Raw genomic sequence first — 22,266 nt, forward strand, 5'->3', positions numbered from 1 at the left:
ATTCACTGGGCTGGCCCGACAGCCCCCATTTAGAACTGAGAGAAGAGAAGGAACTGGGATTGTTCCATTGTTGTTGAGAAATAGGGAGACAGTTGGCTGGAAGCCCAGGGAGCAGGAAGGAGTAGAAAAACACAGAATGAAAACTTTGTATCAAACTCAGTCTATGAAACAAGCAGCTATATTCAAGGTGAGGCGTGGACTCACTTCTGGGGCCGCCATCCTCCTCACCCCATCGTTGCTGTGTGTAAACAAGAAAAGCTACTCATCCACCAAGTGGAATACAAAATTCAGTTGAATTCATTAAATGGCTTCTTTGTCCTAATGAAGTGAATATATATATATATATATATATATATATATATATATATATATTTAGAGGACTTTTCTGTGGTTTTCACGGAAAACTGACAACCAGGCACCCAAGGAAGGTGATTCTGTCCCCAAATCCAGCAAAACGGACTAACTGTTGTCTCCTCTGCTGTTGGGAACTTAGTCTGGGCTGTGCGTCCTGGTGGCTTTTGGGGACCCATCAGTATTTAATCCCCCTCACTTCCTGCTCTTTCTCCCTAGTCTGTAAGTTGGTTGCGTTTTTCCTTCCTTCAGTTGGAGTGTCCAACCATTCTTATAAACATGTAAGAACTCATATTTATATAAAGTGTTTGCTCTAAATCACTGAGGCTTGAACCACTGATACATAGGAGCCACGCTCTTGGTATTCGAAATATAAAATAAAAAACAGATGTAAATGTGTATACACACACACTGCCAACAAGCTGGGGTTTTACTTTAGTTTTGTTTGAGAGGTGAGGGGTGGCAGTGAGAAGCTGTGATTAGAAGGCTGCTACCTGTGATAGATGCTCTCCTTAGAAATCTGAAAGCTAGCAATTCTCTTTGCTTTCTGCACCGCCTTCCTACTCAAGACCCAGGGCACATGGAAAGCTCTCACTACTGCTGAATGGCGGGGAAGAAATGGAAGCCAGAAAGTGTGGATGGAGGGCGCTGGAGGGCAAACCTTACTCCAGTATTTCTGCATCATATCCTATCCCTTTGGGCATTGGGAGAACCCTGGCACCCCTTTCTTTGGGACAGGGTTCTTAATCACCAATGCCTTGTCCATCTCCCTTCCCACAACCTCTGTGAGCTATAATCTCCTCAGGCGGGAATGGAGAGGGTAGAGAAAGGATACCTGAGTTGTCTATTGTGTAGATTGTAAATCTTACTCTATTGCATAAGTATGTGATCTTAGGTACGCGGCATCAATGCAATCATTTATTAAATAGAAGGCTGCTTTGTTGTTCTAGTGACCCTTCCAGTTCCAAGAATCTAAACAATGGTAATAATTATTAACACCCCAGTCCTACCTCATCTCGCTCTCTAACTTCACTAATGGTAACTGAACAAACCAACAGAAACACTAAGATAGACAAGCACTAAACACCAAGACGGCATAAAAGTCCAAGGCATAGAATCAAAGTGATATTTTTTCCCTGCGTCACTTGAATATCTGGTCAGAGGTATTTCCAGAATAGACCTCCACTTCTCTTTTGGCAAATTAAAATTACATTAGAAATTGTTATGTGATTTTGTTCAACTCGATTAAAAGAGGACCTATGTACACTTGTTAATCACATGAGTTGATCTAAAAAAGACAGTCCATGGACTGTGATAGAGGTTAGAAGCTTAGAAATTTAGAGCAGGAAGGGGATTTGGTGTTCATTTCATCTGCTCCTGTAATCGATAAGAAAATACTCAGTGAAAGTTACAGGACTTACCCGAAGTCAAATTCAAAAAAGAATGTAGCTCACAAAATTTCAGAGCTCAGCCATCATTCTAAAATGCCATGGCAGTTAAACAGAAATGTTGAAAAAAAAAAAAAAAGTTTTGTAAATAGCAGGAAAGGATTTAACAACGAAAATCCGCAGTATTTTACAAATATTTACAAAATTCTGAATTGAAACAAACAGCAACTTTAAGTTATAAAAAAGAAACTTTATCATCATGAAAACAAATATTACAGAAGTTAGAACCAGCCCCTGTAAATGTATTGGCGATTATAAGAAGTCATTCTGTGTTGACTTTCCTTCTCTCCTGGACTGTCTATACTAAGAAATATATTCCAACTACTTGTCATCTTAAAATTGATTTAAAAAATGTTTTGTTTTCAAAATGGACTTTTGTCTTCCCCTGTTGCTTATCTATTGCAGTGAGAGAAACAGTAAGATCTTTTCTCATTCATTCATTTTGTTAGAACAATGCTTTTTTAATTGACCAAACCTGACATCCCTAATCATTCCTACCTAGCTCATCCTATTTGGTCATGAATCTAAGCTCCCGTTCCTGAACAATCTCTGATTTTGTTTGTTTAGTCTATACTGGCTCAAGTGAACTATTTACCATAAAAATACAACTGGACTGTGCCAATAGCAATTTTGGCTGAGAGTACAGCATCGCCTGTGGTGATGGATCTGGTCGTTACTGCTCATGGTGGTAGTGAGGGGTGATGCGAAGAGGCAGTTTTTCTGAGCGGGTGAAATTCTGACTGTTGATGACCCTAACTCTTCTTTTGATTGATTGATTGATTGACTTGAGAGACAGACAGAAATAGCGAGAGAGAGAGAGAGAGAGAGCACAAGTGGGCAGGAGAGAGAGAAGAGGACTCCCTGCTGAGCAGGGAGTCTGATGCAGGACTCGATCCCAGGACCCTGGGATCACGACCTGAGCCAAAGGCAGACGCTTATTAACCACCCATGTGCCCCTCTTCTTTGGATGTTTACAAACATACATGGTTCAGCACTTAACTGTATATATAGTTGTTTTGGTTTCTTTTTGCTTTCTACTGGGTCCTTAAAGTCCTTGGAGTTAAAGAGCACAGATTACAAAAAGGAGCTAACTGGCAAGGAGGAAACAATGTAAATGTAGAACCTTCATTCGTTCAGTGACTACTTGCACGCCAGGCGTCAAGCCAGGCACCAGAGATGGGAAGACTGGAGGGCCGGCATCTCCCACAGGTGGTAAAACGTCACTCGACGGTGTTTGTAGTATGCTTCATAGACCACGAAAGTCTAGTGAAAATCTCCCGTAAAGAATAAACAATGGTTTAAACAAAAGCCATCCATCTGTCTACCTCTCCATCTATCCCTCTGAATTCATTCACTTTGCGGTGAATGTCTTTTCATCAGTGATTGAAGCGTTTCCCCATCCCACTGCCGCCCATCTCTATGGGGATGGTGAGATGGGTAAGAAAAACGCCACGCTGGACAGGAAGACCACAAAAGTCCCACGTTTTTACTTCTATTTGTCAAAATACCATTTAATGTTTGGGGAGGAAATGGATATCATCTCTCTCCATCCATCTGGAATGTTATGCATCAGGACAAGGCGGGCAAACGAATCTATTCCAGCACTAAATTGTCCGTGGAGGAAAGCAAGCTTGTTTTGCCCACCCCGTTAGCCGATAATGCTGAGAGACCAACTTGTTTTAAGTAGTTCTAGTTGAAAACACTGGCTTGGATATTTACTTATTATCCTCCAATATCAGTTGGAACTACTGAACTTTTCTCAATGAATTTAGTTAAGGCTCTTTTAATTTGGAAAAGAGACAATTGTAATGACATTTCCAGAATTCTCTTTAGTTGTATTTTAAAGAGAAAAGAGGAAATCTTTTTTCCAGGAATGTGGAAGTTCTCATTGAAGCTGAATGTCAGAACAGTAAGGAGGGTGATGTCTGCCCAAGAACACAAAGAGAGAGAGAGATGCAGTATGTATGCAGAAAGGGCGAGGAAAAAATTGTGGTTTTTTCTATCTAAATAATTTTTTTCCTCTTCGGATTTCTGCTTGGATGTGCCACAAAGTTCTGATTTGTTATTTACTACAATTATCTGCTGAACATAATTTGAATGCTTCCCCAAAGCTGCAACACATGGTCACCATTTCTCAGCTGGGAGAACCAGACCCCCTTATCTGCGATCTTTGAAAGTGTTAAGGGGCGTTCTGACTTGTCACAGCGACTAGACAGCTACTGACATTTGGAGCTGGGGACTAGGTCCTTGGCTCTGCAACAGCCCCTTCCCTAGAGAGTGTCTTGCCAACCCAAATGCCTAAAATGCCTTTGTTGAGAATCTCTGGAAGACGACCCAAAAAATCGTCCCCAAGATTGTGAGAATATTAACATTAAAACATGACCTTAGATGACGCAACTGATTGGACCACTGCTGAGACTGGGGTGTGAGTTCGGGGTACTGACTTTCCCTTGGAGGAGGGTTAGGACTCTTCCTGGTCCACAGCCTCGTTCTCACCAAGCCCTTCACGCAGCTCCATGCAAGGTATCATGACGCCAGGGGCCGTACACGGTTTCTGAGAGCTGTATGTTCTCTTGCACCAAGTGGTGTCAGTACTCGCTTTGGGCGTGGAGAACTGGCTGGGAGAACCAGTCTTAACAAAAGGCCACGTTCCTTCATATTAGGAAGTGAACACCCAGCCGAGTGCACGGAGCCTTCCCTCCATCACTGTTAACTGCAGACAATCGTTTCAAAGCTCCACTTCCTTGCAGCAACCACCCACGGAACGGTAAACTCCATAAATGCCGAGCTATCCCTTTAGCAACCTCGACTGTTCTCAGCCCACATGTTCCTTAATATGAATCTTTTTGATAAAATAAAAATTCTTAATAGAGTGTCCTAAGGAATGTTTCGATGTATAATAGCAACCTAGAGGATACTAAAATCTATTCTGGGAACCGGAATTCCCAGGGAGAGAGCAACCATCCAGGTGAGCTTGGGTCTTGAAGCCACAACAGGTACCAACACCTTACCTGTCTATTAAGGTTGTCCGGTGTCCCAAGGCAAATTCTTGGGGACCAAATACACATTTGGAGGTTCCGGGGGCCGTTCCCCTTGCAGGGCCCAGGACAGGTAACCTCTCCAGGCTCCAGCCCTGGCTTTGGTCCTCCGCCCGGGAAGTGGGAGAGGAGGGAACACAGACCAGATGGCAGGGAGGTTCCTAGCCTGGCTGAAGACGAGAAGGAAGCATGCAAGGTGTGAGAATGACACCTCCACATCCACAAATGCACTGGTCTCACGTGGAACACTATGAAGGGACACTATGTGCTTCCTACTGGAATACTGACTCGATGATCGCGATTAAGACTTAAGGCTTCTATTTAACCTGATAACCTACCAACATCAATTCATGGAGTTACAGCAACCAAAAATGTGATGCTACCAGATGCTCCTTGTCCCCCCATCAGATTCTGTAACCCAGACAGCTCGGCATCGGTTACAAACTTCACCTACGTGCCAGTCTCGTGATGGGCTTGCCCTTGGGCGCACCTTTCATCTGTGACTGAAAGTCTTTTGACAGACCAGGAGATTCATCAAGGGCAAAATGTGGTTTTACCCTTAGGCAGGTAGACTAAAACCACAGAGAATGTAGATGTCGTGTGTGTATACAGGTATGTTATCAGTACACAGTAGGCATAAACTTCATTCACTTGTTCTCTTGAGAATAGAAACCCCCTGTCCCCACTGGCAAATTCAGTCATCACTCTTAAAAAATACATCCTAAAATGCTACCCTAAATCAATTCTGTTTCTCGGTTTCAGTGAAATATACTGACCTGGACATTTGTCAAGAACAGGGCAGCCAGTCCTGAAAGCCTACAACTGTGATGTCATGGTGTCCCCACTAGAGGGCTCTATGGTCTGTGTACATTACCAGGAATCTCCCGATACCAAAGGTACTGCTTCCCCAAGGCCCAGGAGGATGTGATAGTGTTAACTTTCACCACCGATGAGCAAGCATTAGGGTCACATCCCTGAATGTATTTGTTTTCCTCCACAATCTGCCTCCAGAGAAGGCGAAGATTACTACTGTGATATTTACCACTACAGGAAGCTTGCCAAAAGCCACCCATACAAGCATACCACTTCTCAGAAGAACCCTCTGGTTGTCCATAATTTAATAAAACTGACCATGTAGGATAATGCTGTTTATTAAAAATATATTCAGGGAGAAGGAAGTCAGTGCATTTATCCAATTTTACATACACATCTGTAGTCTGAGGTTCCATTATTCCAACAGTTCATATAAACCACTGTTTCAGAGAAGAGAAAAAAAAGGCTTTACATAGGAGATCAGCAATTGGTTATAGGTTTGGTAAGATGAGTAGGCTTGTTGTAAAAATAAAACCACCTCTTCCATTAGTAAAGAATGTCTCCTTTATGCAGAACAAGTCTTCAGAGTTTAAGAACTTTTCTTGCAATAACTTGAAGTACTTGGAAAACAGCCAATCCTCCGTTTTCTATAAATATAAATGCTCTATTTTGTCTGGATTTTTCTTTTGAGGTAAAAGAGGAAGCATTTTCAGTGATCTGTCACTAGGTTATCCTTTGCTGGGTAGGCCAACTACGGCAACATCAAACCTAAGACTCATACAGAAGCATTTCTGAGAATTAGAAATACAGAGCATGACATTTCCAAACAACAAACGTTCTCATTACAGTAGGGAAAATGAAATGGGTCAAAAACCAAAGCCTAAGATAAAGGAAGTAAATCTTTGCTAACGGAGAAGGAACAATGGCACCCAGAATCCCACACAAGGATTTGGCTTCTGAATGCATGCGTAGGTCTTTCCCCTCCAAGTCTCCTCTCTCGTTACAACTTTCCTGGAATATCAGGGTCGTTCCCATTTCCTGAGTTTCTAAGCACTGACAGGAATTGGGAGCATAGCCTCGGCAGCTGGCGAATCAACCAGAGGGAAGACACACATAGAATTCGCTGGCTGGCTATTCCTGTGTTACATCAGAAGTCGGACCTAATTTCTGGGACTCGGATGCTGGGTCCTCTCCCTGTCTTATGGCCTTTCTGCACAGGACACCATACAGCTCTTAACTCCAGACCTGGAAGTGACTAGTCAGTCACAGCTGCCCCACCCTCTTTCATGCCCTGTCCCCGAGTCACGGAAACAGGTAAGAGAGGCTTGAGGAAAACTACCTTCTTTATAGAATGTTGAAGTCAAAGAAAGTTCTCGGTCACTACAAATGCAGGAACCAGAGCTCAAGCACAGGAAGAGAGAAGTCTGTGTCCTTACAATGAGTAGCTGTGTGCAAGTTTTCTGCTGGGTTGGGCTAAGGCATCTAGAACTCTCTCCATGTATGTTTCTGATTAGATGACTTAGAACTCACAATTCACTGCGGAGGGGCTGGGATGAGGGGATTATATTTAATTACCTCTTCCTTCTTAAAGTGTAATAGTTAAAAATATGTTCTCATATACAAAGTGGATCAGATCAGCTGCCTGTGTAAACGACACCACAGCAAGTTAAAGGACAACAAAGTCTCAGTCACTACTCAACCGTCTAGGTGGATAAAGCATCCTCAGCAATCAGTGCTTGTTGGTAGAATTACTAAGCAAATAAATTTAAGGCAAAACTGTAATAATAGCAAATGAAGTATACACTTTCTTCCCTACGATGCAAGATTAAGGCCTCTGCCAAGAGAGATTGCTTTAAAATGGGAAGAGTCTTCCTGCCCCTAATTAACAAGGGATCCCACACGTGAAGGAGGAACTAAAGACTACAAGCATTTAAACAGGCGAACTACTGACTTTGCAACCACCAGAGTTTGATTCAAAACCATCCGATATATTGGTTATGTGGGACATTAACGAGGCCGTGGCTGCCAAGGGCCACATTATGGATAAAATGTCAGATACAGATACTTTAGTAGGAAACATTGCTTTGTTTATACAGGTCTAAATTTTAACAACAGAACCTTTAGAAAAAATGAGGAACAAAATTCTATGTTCACACAAAAATCTTTGTGCTTAGTTTGTAAAAAGATTATCAGAATAGTTCCAACAAATCGGCTCATTCTCTAACACAAAACATCCCTTGGTCGCACCACTCGGCTCCTCGGCTGTCAATGCCAGAACTGCAGAAACACGACTCCCTTCTTGGGGGTCACGGTGGAGCTGCTCACTTGCCAGAGCCCCCCTGAGCTGCTCTGACAGCTCCACCACACTTAGGGGGGGGTCCCCAGCCAAGTTCTTGGTGAGGAGGGGGAGGCTCCATGTAAGGCCATTTAAGTGTAAAATGACAAAATCATCAAAAGAAAAACAAGCCACTAAGTTTCTCTTCATTGGAGGGATGGAAACAAAGGGGTTTCTACACCAATTAAGACAGACTTTGGAACGGTCTGAAAAACAAAAGAGAATTGATTTCTCGAAGTTCAATTTAAAAAAAAAAAAAAAAAACCAACACCAAAAATGAGCTCATCTCTCATTTCCAAAAAGAATTATGAAAATTCCCTCGAATTTATGCAACAGGCTTAGGAAGGAAAGAATCTCCTCCCGTTTTCTTTCCATGTTTTATGTTCTTCAAGTTACTACTGTAAATTCTTTGAACAGCGACATCAGCCACGACGCGACTCATGGAGACGTGACGATTTGCTTGCACTGAAATACATCTACACGATGGGAAGTTATGCATACGGCACAGAACTAAAAACAAAAAGGTGAAGCAAACTTTATTTTCAGGTGAAAACAGTAACCTATGGATTGTTGTAGATCTGGGAAATGAGCATGTGAAACAACTGGACAGAGCATCGCTTACAGGTGCTTTTATTGGTGCCGAGACAAAGGCTTAACTGTCCCAAGTCAGCACGGGGGCGTGGGGGGAGTGTGGAAGGAAGAAGACTCTGAACAAGGGAGAAAAAAATTCCTTTACTCCAACAGGGGCTGAAAACTGCCAATTTTCTTGAAAATGTTACATCAATTCAAAATGCTCTGGTCCGAGGGTAATAGATCCCGGCCAGCCCGAGCTGCAGACTTTTGAACCTACACAGAAGAAATAAGTGAGCTTTCCCGGCCTCAGCCCAGACGCTACTGTGGTCACCGGAGTCATGGTATCAACGGTCCTGTGTGTCACTGGGGAGAGGGCAGCAGTGCCCTACAGCTAGATTCAAACTAAGCTATGAGAAAAGTCTACCTGGCTACAAAGGCTGAATTATATCGACAGTTTGTTTCCGTTCAATGAGTCTTAAACCTTATCTTAATTGGGGAGAGATCATGGAACAGAAGCCCATGGCTGACGGAAACCGGACTGCTGCGAGCGCTGTAGGCGGAAGAACCGCGGGGGCCGCAGACAACACGTGACTCCGGGAGGGTAATGGGGCAGTGGAGGGCAGGGACAGCTAACCTACGAGCCCACATCTGTCAAAGACATGTGAGCTTGAATTTCTATCCTTATGTACCAGAGGTGTCCTTGAAGGAGACAAAGTGCAGACTTGGCTCGATGGACACACACACCCGGAGTTAAACTGCACAGCGACATTTATTGTTTCAGCCTGGAAAAACATCCCTTTTTTTAAATTTCACACAGCAAAGCAAGTTAAAAACTTCACTCATCAAATAAATGATAATTTAAACAAGAACTTGCTAAAGAACCCTCATCACAACAACGTTTTAGGGCCTGATCACTTTTAAGTCCATGGGGCCATTAATGAATATCGACCAAGTGTCTCTTGTATGATCTGCAAGCCGTTTTTCCTACAACAAGAAGGTGTAACATGTTTCCTCGACTCAGGTGATACATTTAGAAAAGAAATCATGATTTTTTTCTTTTGCTGTAACAGGCAGACACCGCATCTCTCGCGCGATCAGGAAAGATGGAACGACTGCTGCCCTTCTCTCGCTGCGATCAACAGTTTCTCACGCATTATCTCAATGCTCGAGTAGTCCGGCAACTTAAGATAGTTCACACAAGTCATGACAGAGGGCAAGAAGTCATCGGGGTTTTCTGTCGATTCAAATGTCTTCCGGACAATTGTCAAAGGTGGATTCAAACTCCGGAAGCCTGATGAAAGGGAAGGAAGAAAGACCAAGGAACCTATTAGCAAGTTTGCAGGATGCAAACGGCCAACTCAGAGGAGAACATTTTCTCAGCCAGAAGAATCAGTCTGGAATCCCGAATACACCCTCTTCCGCTATCACTACCAGGAAACGTCGCACCCCCTTGTTGCACAGGGTGAGCACACACACAGGTGTTCTTCCTTGCTTGGCAATTAAATCTACACATTTGATATATGTTTAGTGTAAGGTGACTGGCATCTGCTTTATTTACCATAATATGGAGGCAAACAGTTCCTTAGGCTTTCTGACTTTTAAAACAGAGTATCAATTCAACTCCTGTTAGGAGTGATTCACTTCTAGGAAAGTAGACTATGCAAAGCACTCTCCTCAAAGAGTTCCTAATTCAAATGGCCTGAGGATCTGAATTATATCTGGAAAAGTAGCATTATGTGTTCATCAACAATCCTACTTCAGTGTGTTTCAGAGACCATCCTTATGAACGTCCCTGCTGGTGAAAGCTCTTATACATTGCAAAACAGGGTTAACACTTAGAAGCATTACAGCTAAGGCCCTGTAAGTCAACTACAGAATATCCTGCTGTGGTACTGAAGTCTGGCTGGCTGACACACCCGTTTACCCACCGAGCAAAGGCATACCCACCTCCAACAGGCAATCTTGGGCTACCTGTCACAAACTGGAGAAATAACCTCTGCTGCTCATTATCAAAACTACTGAGAATCTCAAACAAGAACTTCACAGCCCGACTACAACAGAAATAAACAACCACAATTATTGCATCATATTAAAATACAGTTTTGAATCACCCCACAATGCAGACCCTCACAATTAGCTACATACTGTAAAAACTTAACTACCACTACCTATAAATTCACATTCCAGTACACTCTGAAATCCAACTGGTTTCTGTTGTCACAGCTGGAATTCAAATGGCAGGATTACTCTAACAAGTAAGACTTGTCAGGGACTGTACAGATGTCTCTGTTTTACTACACAGAAAAATGGGTAATGGGGTGAGACCTGTCCTCTCCCATCCCCCACCCTGTTCATATTTACAGAAATGCTTGATAAAGAATCTTCGGGTCCTAAGGTCTTAACAGAAACAAGGCCAAAATATCAGAAAGTCTCCTTTAAAATAGGTAGACAAATTTAGGGTGCCGGGATGGCTCAGTGGGTTAAGCATCTGCTTTTGGCTCAGGTCATTATCTCAGGGTCCTAGAATTGAGCCCCTCATGAGGATCCCTGCTCCGTGGGGAGTCTATTTCTCCCTATATCCCTCTCCTCACTCGTGCCCATGCTCTCTCAAATAAATAAATGTTTTTTAAAAAAAATTTTTAAATAAAATAGGTAGACAAATTTAAAAATGTTTATGATGTATACATATACACGCACACACCACCCAATTCTTGACCATCAAATGAAAATCTTGCCGACCCCACTACTTACCTGTCGTGAGTATAACCGTGATCTGGTCTGCAGCATTCCATCAGTGTCTTTGCATCCCACGTGTCTGCCTTGCTGCCGCACAAGAGCTGATCCAGCTGCGTGTTCACACAATGATAACAAATTACAAAAGACACAGCTGCATAACAGAGTGAAACTCACAGGCGTGTTTTGCGGTATACCAATAGAATACAGGTCTACACGTGCCAAAGGAAAGTTTCATTCTCAGCATCAAAACGTTCTGCCGAGAACCTCTTTTTGTCCGATGTGCTCTTCTACTGCACTTATGAAATCAGTCTCCTCTCCAGCTGTAGGAAGAAGCCCTCTGCCCCCATGCAGGGACTGGGGCCTAGAGAAACCTTTAATTGCCAACAGAACATACTTGGGACAAATCCTTGGTTTAAGTTTACTTGACTCTTCTCATGTCTTTAGCGGCTTTCCCTTGATCATCTACTTCTAACCAGGGAGAGTTCATAAATCCTATCTTCTAGAAACCCAAGGGTATACATGAAGGAAGCTAAGACACAGACTACTGAGCTGAAGAGACAAGTGGGAGAAGCAAGCTGAATGAAGGCAGCAAATGGGCAGCTTTCCCACTCTTTACTGTAAAGAGAGGCAGATGGTGGCCAGATGGTGGCTGGGGCGGCACGGGGACCAAGCTAGCCATCACAGGGGAACATTAGAAAGCAAACAAGTGCTCGTATCTGCCTGGAAAATCTAACATCAGCTTCAAATTAAACCACCTTTTCTCTGGTTAACTGCCCATCTGCAGAATGACTGCGTACTTTGAGAAAATCCAATTCAAGGCATATCAAATTTAGTGTCTACTGTTACGTCACCCACTTTCAGGGTACTTAATGCATCCTGTTCAGTAACACAGAGGTTATCGCAATTCACGGATGAGGCAGGCAGATCAGATGCAATAACCTAGGTAAGGTCAGATGGTTAAGTGGTGGGGACCGGAATTCAATTCCAGGAGCAACGCCTGCTGCTTTCAATTCCAGGTGACATTCAGTTCCTCAAAGTGCCAGGTACACCACCTGCTTCAGTGAGTGGCAAATCGGAGTGGACATAAAAACCATAATGGAGATTACAATGCTAAATCATTCAAAGAAAGCTGGATTTAGCCAGTAACAGACATGTATTCTAAAGTTACTGCTCAAATAATAAACAAAAGGGATTCCAAACTTTTGCTCCTTCCTATGCCAGCTCCTCACTAGCGAGTAGTTTTTCAGACTCTTGTACTTAAGAAGGCTGGAAAACTGCACACAGGCTCATGTCCCCCTTCTCAACAGCATCCGCAACACTCCCTTAAAACTTTAAGGACTGACTGCAATCATAAAGCAATGTCTTACCTAATCCAGGAAGTTTAGGTTAAAAAAAAAAAAAAGGTGCCCCCTCCTCTGTGTTCACCACTGTGGACCCAGGCCCCTTCCTGCCAGCCCCAGTAACCCAGACACCTGCATCCCACCCCACCCAGGGCCAGGGGACAACGAGGCTATGTGCTCACAATCACACATAGACCCCACTCTGTTAGATTATATTTAGTATTTATATAATACAAATGTTACATTTATATTCTATTATATTTTATATTTAAGGCTCTTCTTTGCTCAGGAAATGATCTTTCCCAAACCTCCCACAACTCCCATCTCCGCTTGGTTTTTCTTGTTGTGGTTGTTTGCAACAACCTTTGGCTAGATGGCACAGAGACAGCCCGCTAAGGTAACTACAGGTACACATGGAGTGATGAGCTGTTCTTTCTTTGAGACATAAGGTACTCACTTCTTCCGGGTAGAAGTACTGAAGATGACTAAGTGGGAAGACGGATTCAAATCCATCTCTGAAGGAATCGAATTGCCTGGAAACGCCTTCATTTAGTGCCCAGAATATAACCAGCTGCAAAAAGAAAGGTCTTTTAGAAACCCTGACAAGATTTCATTTCTCTCTCCTATTTATTCAATACTTGGCAAAGTATAGTGAAACATCCTTCCTGATCACTTAGAAAAACAACAAAAAAATAGGAAACAAAATACAAGTCATTCAAGTCTCTAAAATACCTCTCAGAAAACTGCATAAAAGATCACTCAGGTCAACTTCTAACTGGGGGCCTGGCCAATATGAAAATGTAAGGCGGCAACCACCACCACCAACCAAACAAAAACCCATGAGCATTTATATTTAGTGTGTTTTTAAAAATCCATTTATGTAAAAACCCGATGGCACAGAACAGTACCTTCCCGGATGAGAAACAGATGACAGTGTCCCAAAAGGATAAAATGTTATTTAGAAGTAAAGCTGATGTTTCAAGATTCGCAATTATCAACTGTTAAGTGTTTTGAATTTTTAGTGTGAAAATTTTATATCTAAATCCTGATTAAGTTCTTAGAAGCCAACCCTTCCACTTCACTTAGCAAAAGGCCAACTGTGCAAATGCAGTCCCGGGAAGTCGAAAAGTAACAGAAAGCTCCTGTTATCGGTCCAACATGATCTAGTCATCAGTGACTCTAGCTAACCCACTGGGCTCAAGAAATACAGGACATGTTCAGATAAAAATAAAAACAAAAACGAAAGCATTATTACAAATTATTTTCAGAGAACCTTTACCTGGTCATTTGCCAGTAGGCTAAAAGTTCAGCTTTCTCAAGGTAAGGAAAAAAGCAGGTAGTAAGAGCAGACAGTTCTCTGAATACTGAAGCGGGTGTCTGTCAGTCAGTCACAGAACTGTCGGGGACACTAAACAAAGTCTGAAAACCTCTGCTATCTACTCTCCTTCTCTAGCAGATGAAGAAAACCAGAGCCAACATGTTTCCAAGGTTCTATCCAAAATCCCACTGTAGGCTGCTGAAAACCCCAAGTTTAGGTGTAGTTGATACTCTATCTTGAACCCAAAGCTCTTCCCACTTGAGGTCAGAAATAAACCAGAAGAAAATTTTTTAAAAAGTAGTAATAAAGATCAATGTAAGTTATCTTAAAACAGAATTTCTTTTCAATACAAAATAATTTTCCCTTAATTTAGCAAATATAATTAAGAACCATGAACTATCTCAAAGTCTTTGCTACCCCCATAAACGTACGTGTATGTTAATTCTATCAAGTTAGCCACTTTGATAGAAAGACAAAATGCAGTTAAGCGAGAACACAAGTGATAGCTCCTTTTCACCGATTTCTTTTAAATACAGAGAAGGTGATATTATTGGTATTCAAGCTCGAGGACAGCAAATATGAGGTCACATGAGGATCATGAACTATCCAACATGTTCTCTCAAGCACAGACAGAAGCGAAAACCTGAAGAAATGGACTGACGCAGTGATCATGGGTGCCAAGGGTTTCACTGGGCTGGAGAGGCAGCGTCCCTCTCCCCCAGAGCAGTGTCAACAAGAAGCCCCGTGTCCCCATGCTGGCCTTTCCCCGGAAGGGCGCCACGACTACATACTCTTAGATACTCCTCTAAGTTGTGGATGGTGACAGGTATATCCTTTCCTCCTTTCTTCAGTTCGATGTTGGGAAACCCTGGCAGAGTGAAATCCAATCCTAGATCTTCAACTGAGCAGCCATTCATAGTCAGGGTTTCTAATGCATATTGTAGACTCTCTTTGGTCTAAAAAGGGGGGATGAGAGATGTCAGGCACGGTCATTCCATTGGTTCTGTGTCTGTGTTTGTAAGACAAAAGACATGCTAATACATTTTAAGGGCTCCCTCTGCTCTTACAGGACTTCTTTTTGTGTCATCATCTACACAGGAACAAGTCTTAGATCCCAAAGAAATAAATCTCAAGCATTTCAGAATCCAACTATTTTTATTTGGGGAAAAATAAGCTCACTTAATTATTCCTTCAAAATGAGATGTCGGTCAATGTGACCACATTTCAAATCAGATTTCACAAAAAGTCATAATCGCTTCTACATGATGGTCCATTTGAGAGTGATTACAGAGCCAGACAAACTTTTCCTAAGTTCTGTATTAATCTTCATGAATCCAATTATACATATAGTTAACTGCCATTCCTTAGACAGGAAACCATAAATACAAAGAATGATTACTTGAGTAAATACAAATAGCGCACCATCTAAGGAATGGTAATTAACTTTTATTCCACCCCCACCCCCACCCACCCCCCAACCTGGAAAAGCTCAAGTCTAAGGGACACCCTGGAGATTTCTCATCCTATGATTTCAGGACTTCAGCACTGTGACAACAGATCTGTATCCACACAATAATGCTGCGGTGAAGAAAGGTTCCAACAGAGCCCTTGAGTCATACTCTAAAGACAAATGTTAAAAGCAGTCTGTATTTTTTTTTTTTTAATTCTTACACACATTTAAGAATTACACATTTTTTTAGATTAGAAACCAACATGCAAAACGGCAACTACTACTTGAAAATGAAGGTACATGGTACAGGAGAAAGCAAAATGGCTTTCCAAATTCGAAATACCCCCAAGTATGAAATTCCCAGTGGCTGAACAGTCCAGGTGCAAGAAATTAGTCATTTAAACTAAAAAAAAAAGCTAGGAAGTTCTGATTTAAATTAGCCATTTTTAAAAAGGAAATTAAAGCCATCCAGATTAATTCAGAATGCAAAAGAGGAAAAAACACTAAGATTAAGGTATAATCTTAATCTGTCCTTCCCTGTAAAAAGCCTGTGTTTAGGTCTCTCCTCAGCTGCAGGTGAATCATTTGATGAAACCAGAAGGGAGGCCTTTCATTTTAAGTTTAAGGTATTTCTCAGAAAGACTAGATAGTAATCATCAATATCTCTCAAATGTTCTCCTCCTGGAAAGCTCTTGAAACTGCCCCCCCACCTCTCACACAGATCAAGGTGGTCACTGCTATCCTAACGGGAAGTCTCTTCTCCCACAGTTACTTAGGGAACATCTTATTTATAAAGGTCTGCATTATAACATGCTATCATTGAGAGGAATCTAGAATATATAGGGTCCTGAGATATTTAAAAGGAATTCACTGTTCATTTCTCCAGGCTTTACATTACATTGAGAGCTAGTAAGCTTCATGTGTCTTTTAAGAATGTACACTTCCGGGCGCCTGGGTGGCTCAGTGGGTTAAGCCGCTGCCTTCGGCTCAGGTCATGATCTCAGAGTCCTGGGATCGAGTCCCACATCGGGCTCTCTGCTCAGTGGAGAGCCTGCTTCCCTCTCTCTCTCTCTGCCTGCCTCTCCATCTACTTGTGATTTCTCTCTGTCAAATAAATAAATAAATAAAAATCTTTAAAAAAAAAAAAAAAAAAAAGAATGTACACTTCCAAGTTTGCTCCACCTATAACTTCATAAACAGTGAGGTGAGGGGCTCCAGAATACCACATACCACCATTCCTCATGCACTGGATGAAAACTGGTTAATACAGTACAGCAGTTTCCACGGAATGTGGTTTCTGTGCTATACATTTTATACTTTTAAACTGACAACATCAAAAATAAAGATTAAAGATTTGTAGAACAAATCTCAAAAAAGATTGAAGAGAACGGGTGGCACGTTGCAAAGTAAAGAGAGAAAGCTGCAGAACTCGAACGCGAGTTCCAGCTCTCCTCCCACACTCTGGATCCATGGCCTTGGCCAGTGACTGAACCTATCTGCCCTGAGTGTCTCATGAGCAAAGGAAGAGTAACAGAAACACCTACGTCTCTGACACATATTATGGATTAAATGAATTAATATACATATGGCATGTGGAATAGTGCCTTTCCTTGCTTTTTGTGGGGGCCACCTAAGAGGTGATTCCAAATAAGATTGCATTCATTTTTAAAATTTACAAAGTTGGGAGCGCCTGGGTGGCTCAGTGGGTTAAGCCTCTGCCTTTGGCTCAGGTCATGATCTCAGGGTCCTGGGATCGTGCCCCGCATCAGGCTCTCTGCTTAGCAGGGAGCCTGCTTCACCCTCTCTCTCTGCCCACTTGTGATCTCTGTCAAATAAATAACTTAAAAATATTTTATAAAAAATTAAAGAAAATTTATAAAGTCGATAAGCATAAAACTGATTCTAAAAAATGTTAAAACAAAATATCTTCTATGGAAAAGATGGACTTGGCCTCTTTAAAATGCTAATTGCTGTCAATAAACAAACTGTTCTTTCCAAAAATCACTAATTAATAAGGGGGATAAAATTAATTCCCTTACAAATCACCTTCTTCCCTGATAAGGCATTTTAAAATTCCCATCTGTCGAGAGCTCTTCTCCAGTTTATCGGGAGATGTGACACTTTCCCTACAAAATCTGCTATTCTTACTTTACACAATTTATAAAATGGGAGTTGATTTAACACTGGTCCATGTTGCCTGCCCAAATATAGCTAACTGACGCTGTGCCGCTATTTTTTAAATGTGACTTTGTCTTCTTCTGCCTGATACAGAACCCACTATTAATTTCAGATTGGGTCAAATAATTTTTAATCTCTTATTAATATGTAAAGAATATACATTAATGATATAAAGCTCAAGATTACCCACTCTAATAAAGAAGCCTCAACAGATGTTACTAAGAAATAGTAAACACCTACCACCCTTTAAAACTATTTTTCTGATCTTTCTATAAACAGATGGACTGTTCCTAAATTAAGCTACCTTTCTGGAAAAACAATCTGTCCTGAGAATAGTTTTTTTGGTTTAAATGCTTACCAAAGAAATTCGGTATGATACAGTATCTGCCCAGACACATAACACCCACCTAAAATTATTAAGAGCCTTATATGTTCAAGTCAGGAGTGTTTTTCATTTACTTGTTAATCAAGCTGTTATCACCTGCTGTTTTTATTAGTCCTCTTACTCACTGTGAAATCGTTTCAGTTAATCTAATAAAAAAATTAAACTCTTCCAAAATAAAATAAGTAAAATAATGTAAAACAGTAACTGTGTCAAATAGAAACCATTTAACAAAGACCTCATCTTACAACAGTAGAAACGGATCCACTTGATCATTTCCTCATCTTCTAACCTTACCTGGGATTTATCTTGTTCAAGTCTTTTCTTCTGTCTGACAATGTCTTCTAGGTGATACACTGATCTGGCTACAACCGGGTCAATGTCAAACAAATCATGTGATGTCAGTGAAGTTTCCTGCCTCAGCATCCACTTATAAAAGGGTAAGCCAAGGGGAAGGTCCACCTGAAAGGAAGTATACAAAATATTCTAACAGTCACACTAAGCTCCTAGAACTGCCTCAGTTCTGTAACGGACACTCTTAATTAAGAGATCATTTATAAAGGCTGAGTAATAACTCACCCCTCCAAAAAAAACACATTTTGGAACTGTTTCTCTCATTACACACAACTGTTCCCATTTAAACCCAATTTGGGGCCCTGATATTGTGAAAAATTTAATACACCAAAGAATCCTATTTAAACAGTGACCCTAAAAAGGTTATCTTTCAATGATGGATATATATTTTCCATAAGGGCCTCCAAACTAAGAGATCGTTTACAGGAATCTTAATCTATTGGGGATGGAATAAACTAAATACTGTAGTCTGCATTACTGCACATCTGGGGGAAAAAGAGGTTATAAAAAGAAGAATCAAATAATTAAAACTGAAAAAAATGTAACTTCTAAAGTAACTGGTTAACAGCCCATTCTGTAAGCAAGACAAAACTGTCAGCTTGGAAACTTGACACTGGATGAAAGAAAATGTCTTCTATATACTGACCAAGTGTCTCAGATACTGGTCCCAAATTAGTGTTTTTAAATAGAAATCTCCATGTTAAGTCATATGCCCATTAAGCCCATGACACACTGTTTTAAAACCCAGCATGGGGGCGCCTGGGTGGCTCAGTGGGTTAAGCCGCTGCCTTCGGCTCAGGTCATGATCTCAGGGTCCTGGGATCGAGTCCCGCATCGGGCTCTCTGCTCAGCAGGGAGCCTGTTTCCTCCTCTCTCTCTCTCTCTCTGCCTGCCTCTCCATCTACTTCTGATTTCTCTCTGTCAAATAAATAAATAAAATTTAAAAAAAAAAAAAAACAGCATGAAGTACAGGGGATTGAGATACTCTCAGAGTACACAGACAAAGAAAAATGTAGACAAGCAAATAATCCTAAACTTACCAATCTGAAATCCATGATAGCCTTGGCCATTAACTTTCCTAAGAAGCGAAACTTCATCTTAACCTTTGCGATGTGAGCTGGCTTAGCCGTCCTACCAAAGGGAAGCGCAAACAGGCCCTGGAGGTTTTGAATATACTTGGTCCCTTCTTGGCTTCCTATGAAATGAGCAAGTCACAAAACTTTAGATGCTATTTCCAAAAACAAAACAAGACAGGACAAAACCTGATAACTAAGAACATCTAAGTATTCTCAAAATCAGGATCATGGAATAAAGTCCTCTAGAGCTAGAAGGTTCTCCCTAATTTGATAAAAGAGGAAACAAAGGCTAAAATTTGAATGACGGTCAGAGCCCATGGCCCTCTACTAGAAAGTAAATCTATTTAATGAATTATAAAGGCCCTTTTACCTCACGTTTAAAGCACAAACTGACAACCTCACACATTAATATTACCTTTTGGATTGCTAAGAGTCACTTCTTCACCTCTCCAGAGACCCAAGTCAGCTCTCTGTAGTTCCTGAGATACAAGTGCATAAAACTCCAGTGTAGGCCCGAGACCTGTACCAACCTACAAAAGAACAAAGGCAGAACAATTTCAAATTTTCAGACTTTATGCTGCCTTTTTCTTGGGCCAACCTCTTTGCAATATGGATACTAGCAGCAACTGTTTAATTCATGCACCATTTCCCCAAATGTCCTGATCAGGCTCCTTCAGCCTTGGTCCCCCAAAACAAGAACGAGCCACTATCTGTTACTGCCCAAGACCCTCACGTTCGCACTGTGTGCTGCGGGCTTCTACACTGACAAGAGTACTGCTATAGCTCTTGCACCCCTGGAGAATAAGGCTTTGTCTGAGGATGATCTCCTTCCAGAGTCTTCTCGGGTGAGCTATTACCGTGAAACCAACTCAAATGTCGTCTCCTCAAGAGAAGCCTCCTCTTCAGCACAGGGACTCTGCTCCCTTTTCTTCAGAAATCGTTGTTCAGCGACTTCTCACATTACCTCACACTGCCACAGTTTCATTCTATGTTTGCATTTCTCCCTCAAGGGCAACTTTAATTCACCTCTATACCCTCAAGAGTACCTGGACACACAACAGCCACCGAACACTGCTTTGCTGAAGAACACAGGGCCCAGGGAAGGTCAGACCCATGTGAGCACCCCCCGGGATAACTTAGTCTCAGGGAGTACATCGGTGCTTCTCAAGCCCCCCGGAGCCCTAGAAACTCCTGAGAGCTTTATTAGTATGTTTGCATGGAGTTGGTAAGCATGTCCTGAAGATTCTCGCTTGACAAGTATGGTTAAAGCCTGGGCACTGGTATTTTAAAACCAGCCTGGATGTGACTGTACGGCTCTGAACGAAAAGCCCCGCTGCATGAGAGGCATCCTGTGTCCATGCTCATAGCCTAGTCACGCCTTCACGTTCTATAAAGGTCTGACCAGCTCGGACCATAAATTTAGATATGCAGCTTATGACAAGTTAATATAGTAGTTTATAGGCCACCTCAAATCATTATCCTGATCAAGATAACTAGAGTTCACTTAGAGATGATTTGCAGATAATGGGCATTATTTTATCATTATCACAGTTACTTTTTTTAAGTATCCAAACTAGTTTAAAGATCAGATCCAATCCACCAAGTATTTCACTCTAACTTTGCAAACAGCAACATACCAGGTTGGTTGTGGTGGCACCTTCTGGACCCACCAACACCACCCTGGCTTTTCTTTTTTTCACTCTGCACATTCCAACTCATCATTCAACACTGTAAGCCCCCCTTCAAAATATATTCTGACCTGGTCCCTTTCCTGGTCTACTGCTAGAGTCTCCTGCATGCTCTCTGCACCTGCATTCCTGGCATCTCCTCGTCTAGCCTCACAATGCCAAGAGGCCTCCCATCTCACTCAGAGCAAAAGCTCACGTTCTTCCCCGGGCTGCACTGCCTGGGTGACCCCTCCCATAGCCTGACTCCTACTCTGGCTGGTCATTCTGTGGAAGGGCCAGGAATCTGCCTCAGGGCTTTTGCTTCTCTGTTCTTTCGCTAGAAAAACCCTTCCCTAAATGGTAATGACTTGCCTGTCAAATGTCCTCTTAACCACCCTATCCCTTCCCCCATGCCAATCCACCTTTCTTTCTCTTCATCATGTGACCCATCATACGCATATGTGTAAATATGCGGGGGGGTGGGGAAGTTCTGTGGTGGTAGGAATTCTGTATACTTTGTTCACCACTGAATCCTGGAGGAGAGGAGGGGAGGAGAGGAGGGAAAGGAAAAAAGAGAAGCCAAGAAAAAAGAAAAACTGCAGTAACATCTGATATCCAGCAGATGGTGCTTTAGAGCCACTTAAGTTTTCTCCTTTTAGCATAATAACCCGAGGCTAAATGGAAATCACAAATCAGATCAGTTTAATTCCTTCATCCAAGGAATGGGCTGTTATTTTTAAAGGTAAAACAGACCTAAAATATCAAATTGCACTAGTATCACTGTAAACATGTCATCACAGCAAATCTGTGAGGTGTGGAAGGAGGTAGTCTAAGCTATTCTGGCAATTCACCCTGTAACCTGGCTGTCGAGCCGCCCTGCGATGATCAACCTTATCTTTTCAGGCTTTTGTTCTACTCAGCCACTCCACTAGAAAGGTAGGTACTTTGGTTTTGCTTCATCTGTTTTTAAAGGAAGGAAAAGGGGGCGCCCAGTGGGTTAGGCCTTGTCATGGTCTCAGGGTCCTGGAATCCAGCCCCACACTGGGCTCTCTGCTCAGCAGGGAGACTGCTTCCCCCACACAGCCCCGCCCCACCGCCTGCCTCTCTGCCTGCTTGTGATCTCTCTCTCTCAAATAAATAATTTCTTAAAAAAAAAAAAAAAAGGGAAGAAAAAGGATAAAGCACTAGGAGTAAAAACACAGAAAAA

General features: G+C 42.0%; 1 protein-coding gene across 18 annotated transcripts in view; it reads right to left on the reverse strand.

Annotated features, from left to right (window-relative positions):
- Positions 1 to 9,308: 9,308 nt before the first annotated feature.
- TRIP12 (thyroid hormone receptor interactor 12) overlaps positions 9,309 to 22,266 on the reverse strand; it is a 145,951-nt gene continuing 132,993 nt past the window's right edge. For all 18 annotated transcript variants that reach the window (XM_004773423.3, XM_004773420.3, XM_045078833.1 and 15 more), the window contains 8 exons: positions 19,808 to 19,922; positions 19,357 to 19,511; positions 18,260 to 18,424; positions 14,744 to 14,908; positions 13,092 to 13,205; positions 11,310 to 11,404; positions 10,506 to 10,609; positions 9,309 to 9,849 (listed from right to left, as the gene is read on the reverse strand). In XM_004773423.3, coding sequence (XP_004773480.1) covers positions 9,653 to 9,849; positions 10,506 to 10,609; positions 11,310 to 11,404; positions 13,092 to 13,205; positions 14,744 to 14,908; positions 18,260 to 18,424; positions 19,357 to 19,511; positions 19,808 to 19,922 — 1,110 coding nt within the window. In that variant the 3' untranslated portion in view covers positions 9,309 to 9,652. The remainder of the gene's footprint in view (positions 9,850 to 10,505; positions 10,610 to 11,309; positions 11,405 to 13,091; positions 13,206 to 14,743; positions 14,909 to 18,259; positions 18,425 to 19,356; positions 19,512 to 19,807; positions 19,923 to 22,266) is intronic.

Source organism: Mustela putorius, unplaced genomic scaffold (genome assembly GCF_011764305.1).
Source record: "Mustela putorius furo isolate JIRA1106 unplaced genomic scaffold, ASM1176430v1.1 tig00000275_pilon_pilon_pilon, whole genome shotgun sequence".
Classification (NCBI taxonomy): Eukaryota; Metazoa; Chordata; class Mammalia; order Carnivora; family Mustelidae; genus Mustela; species Mustela putorius.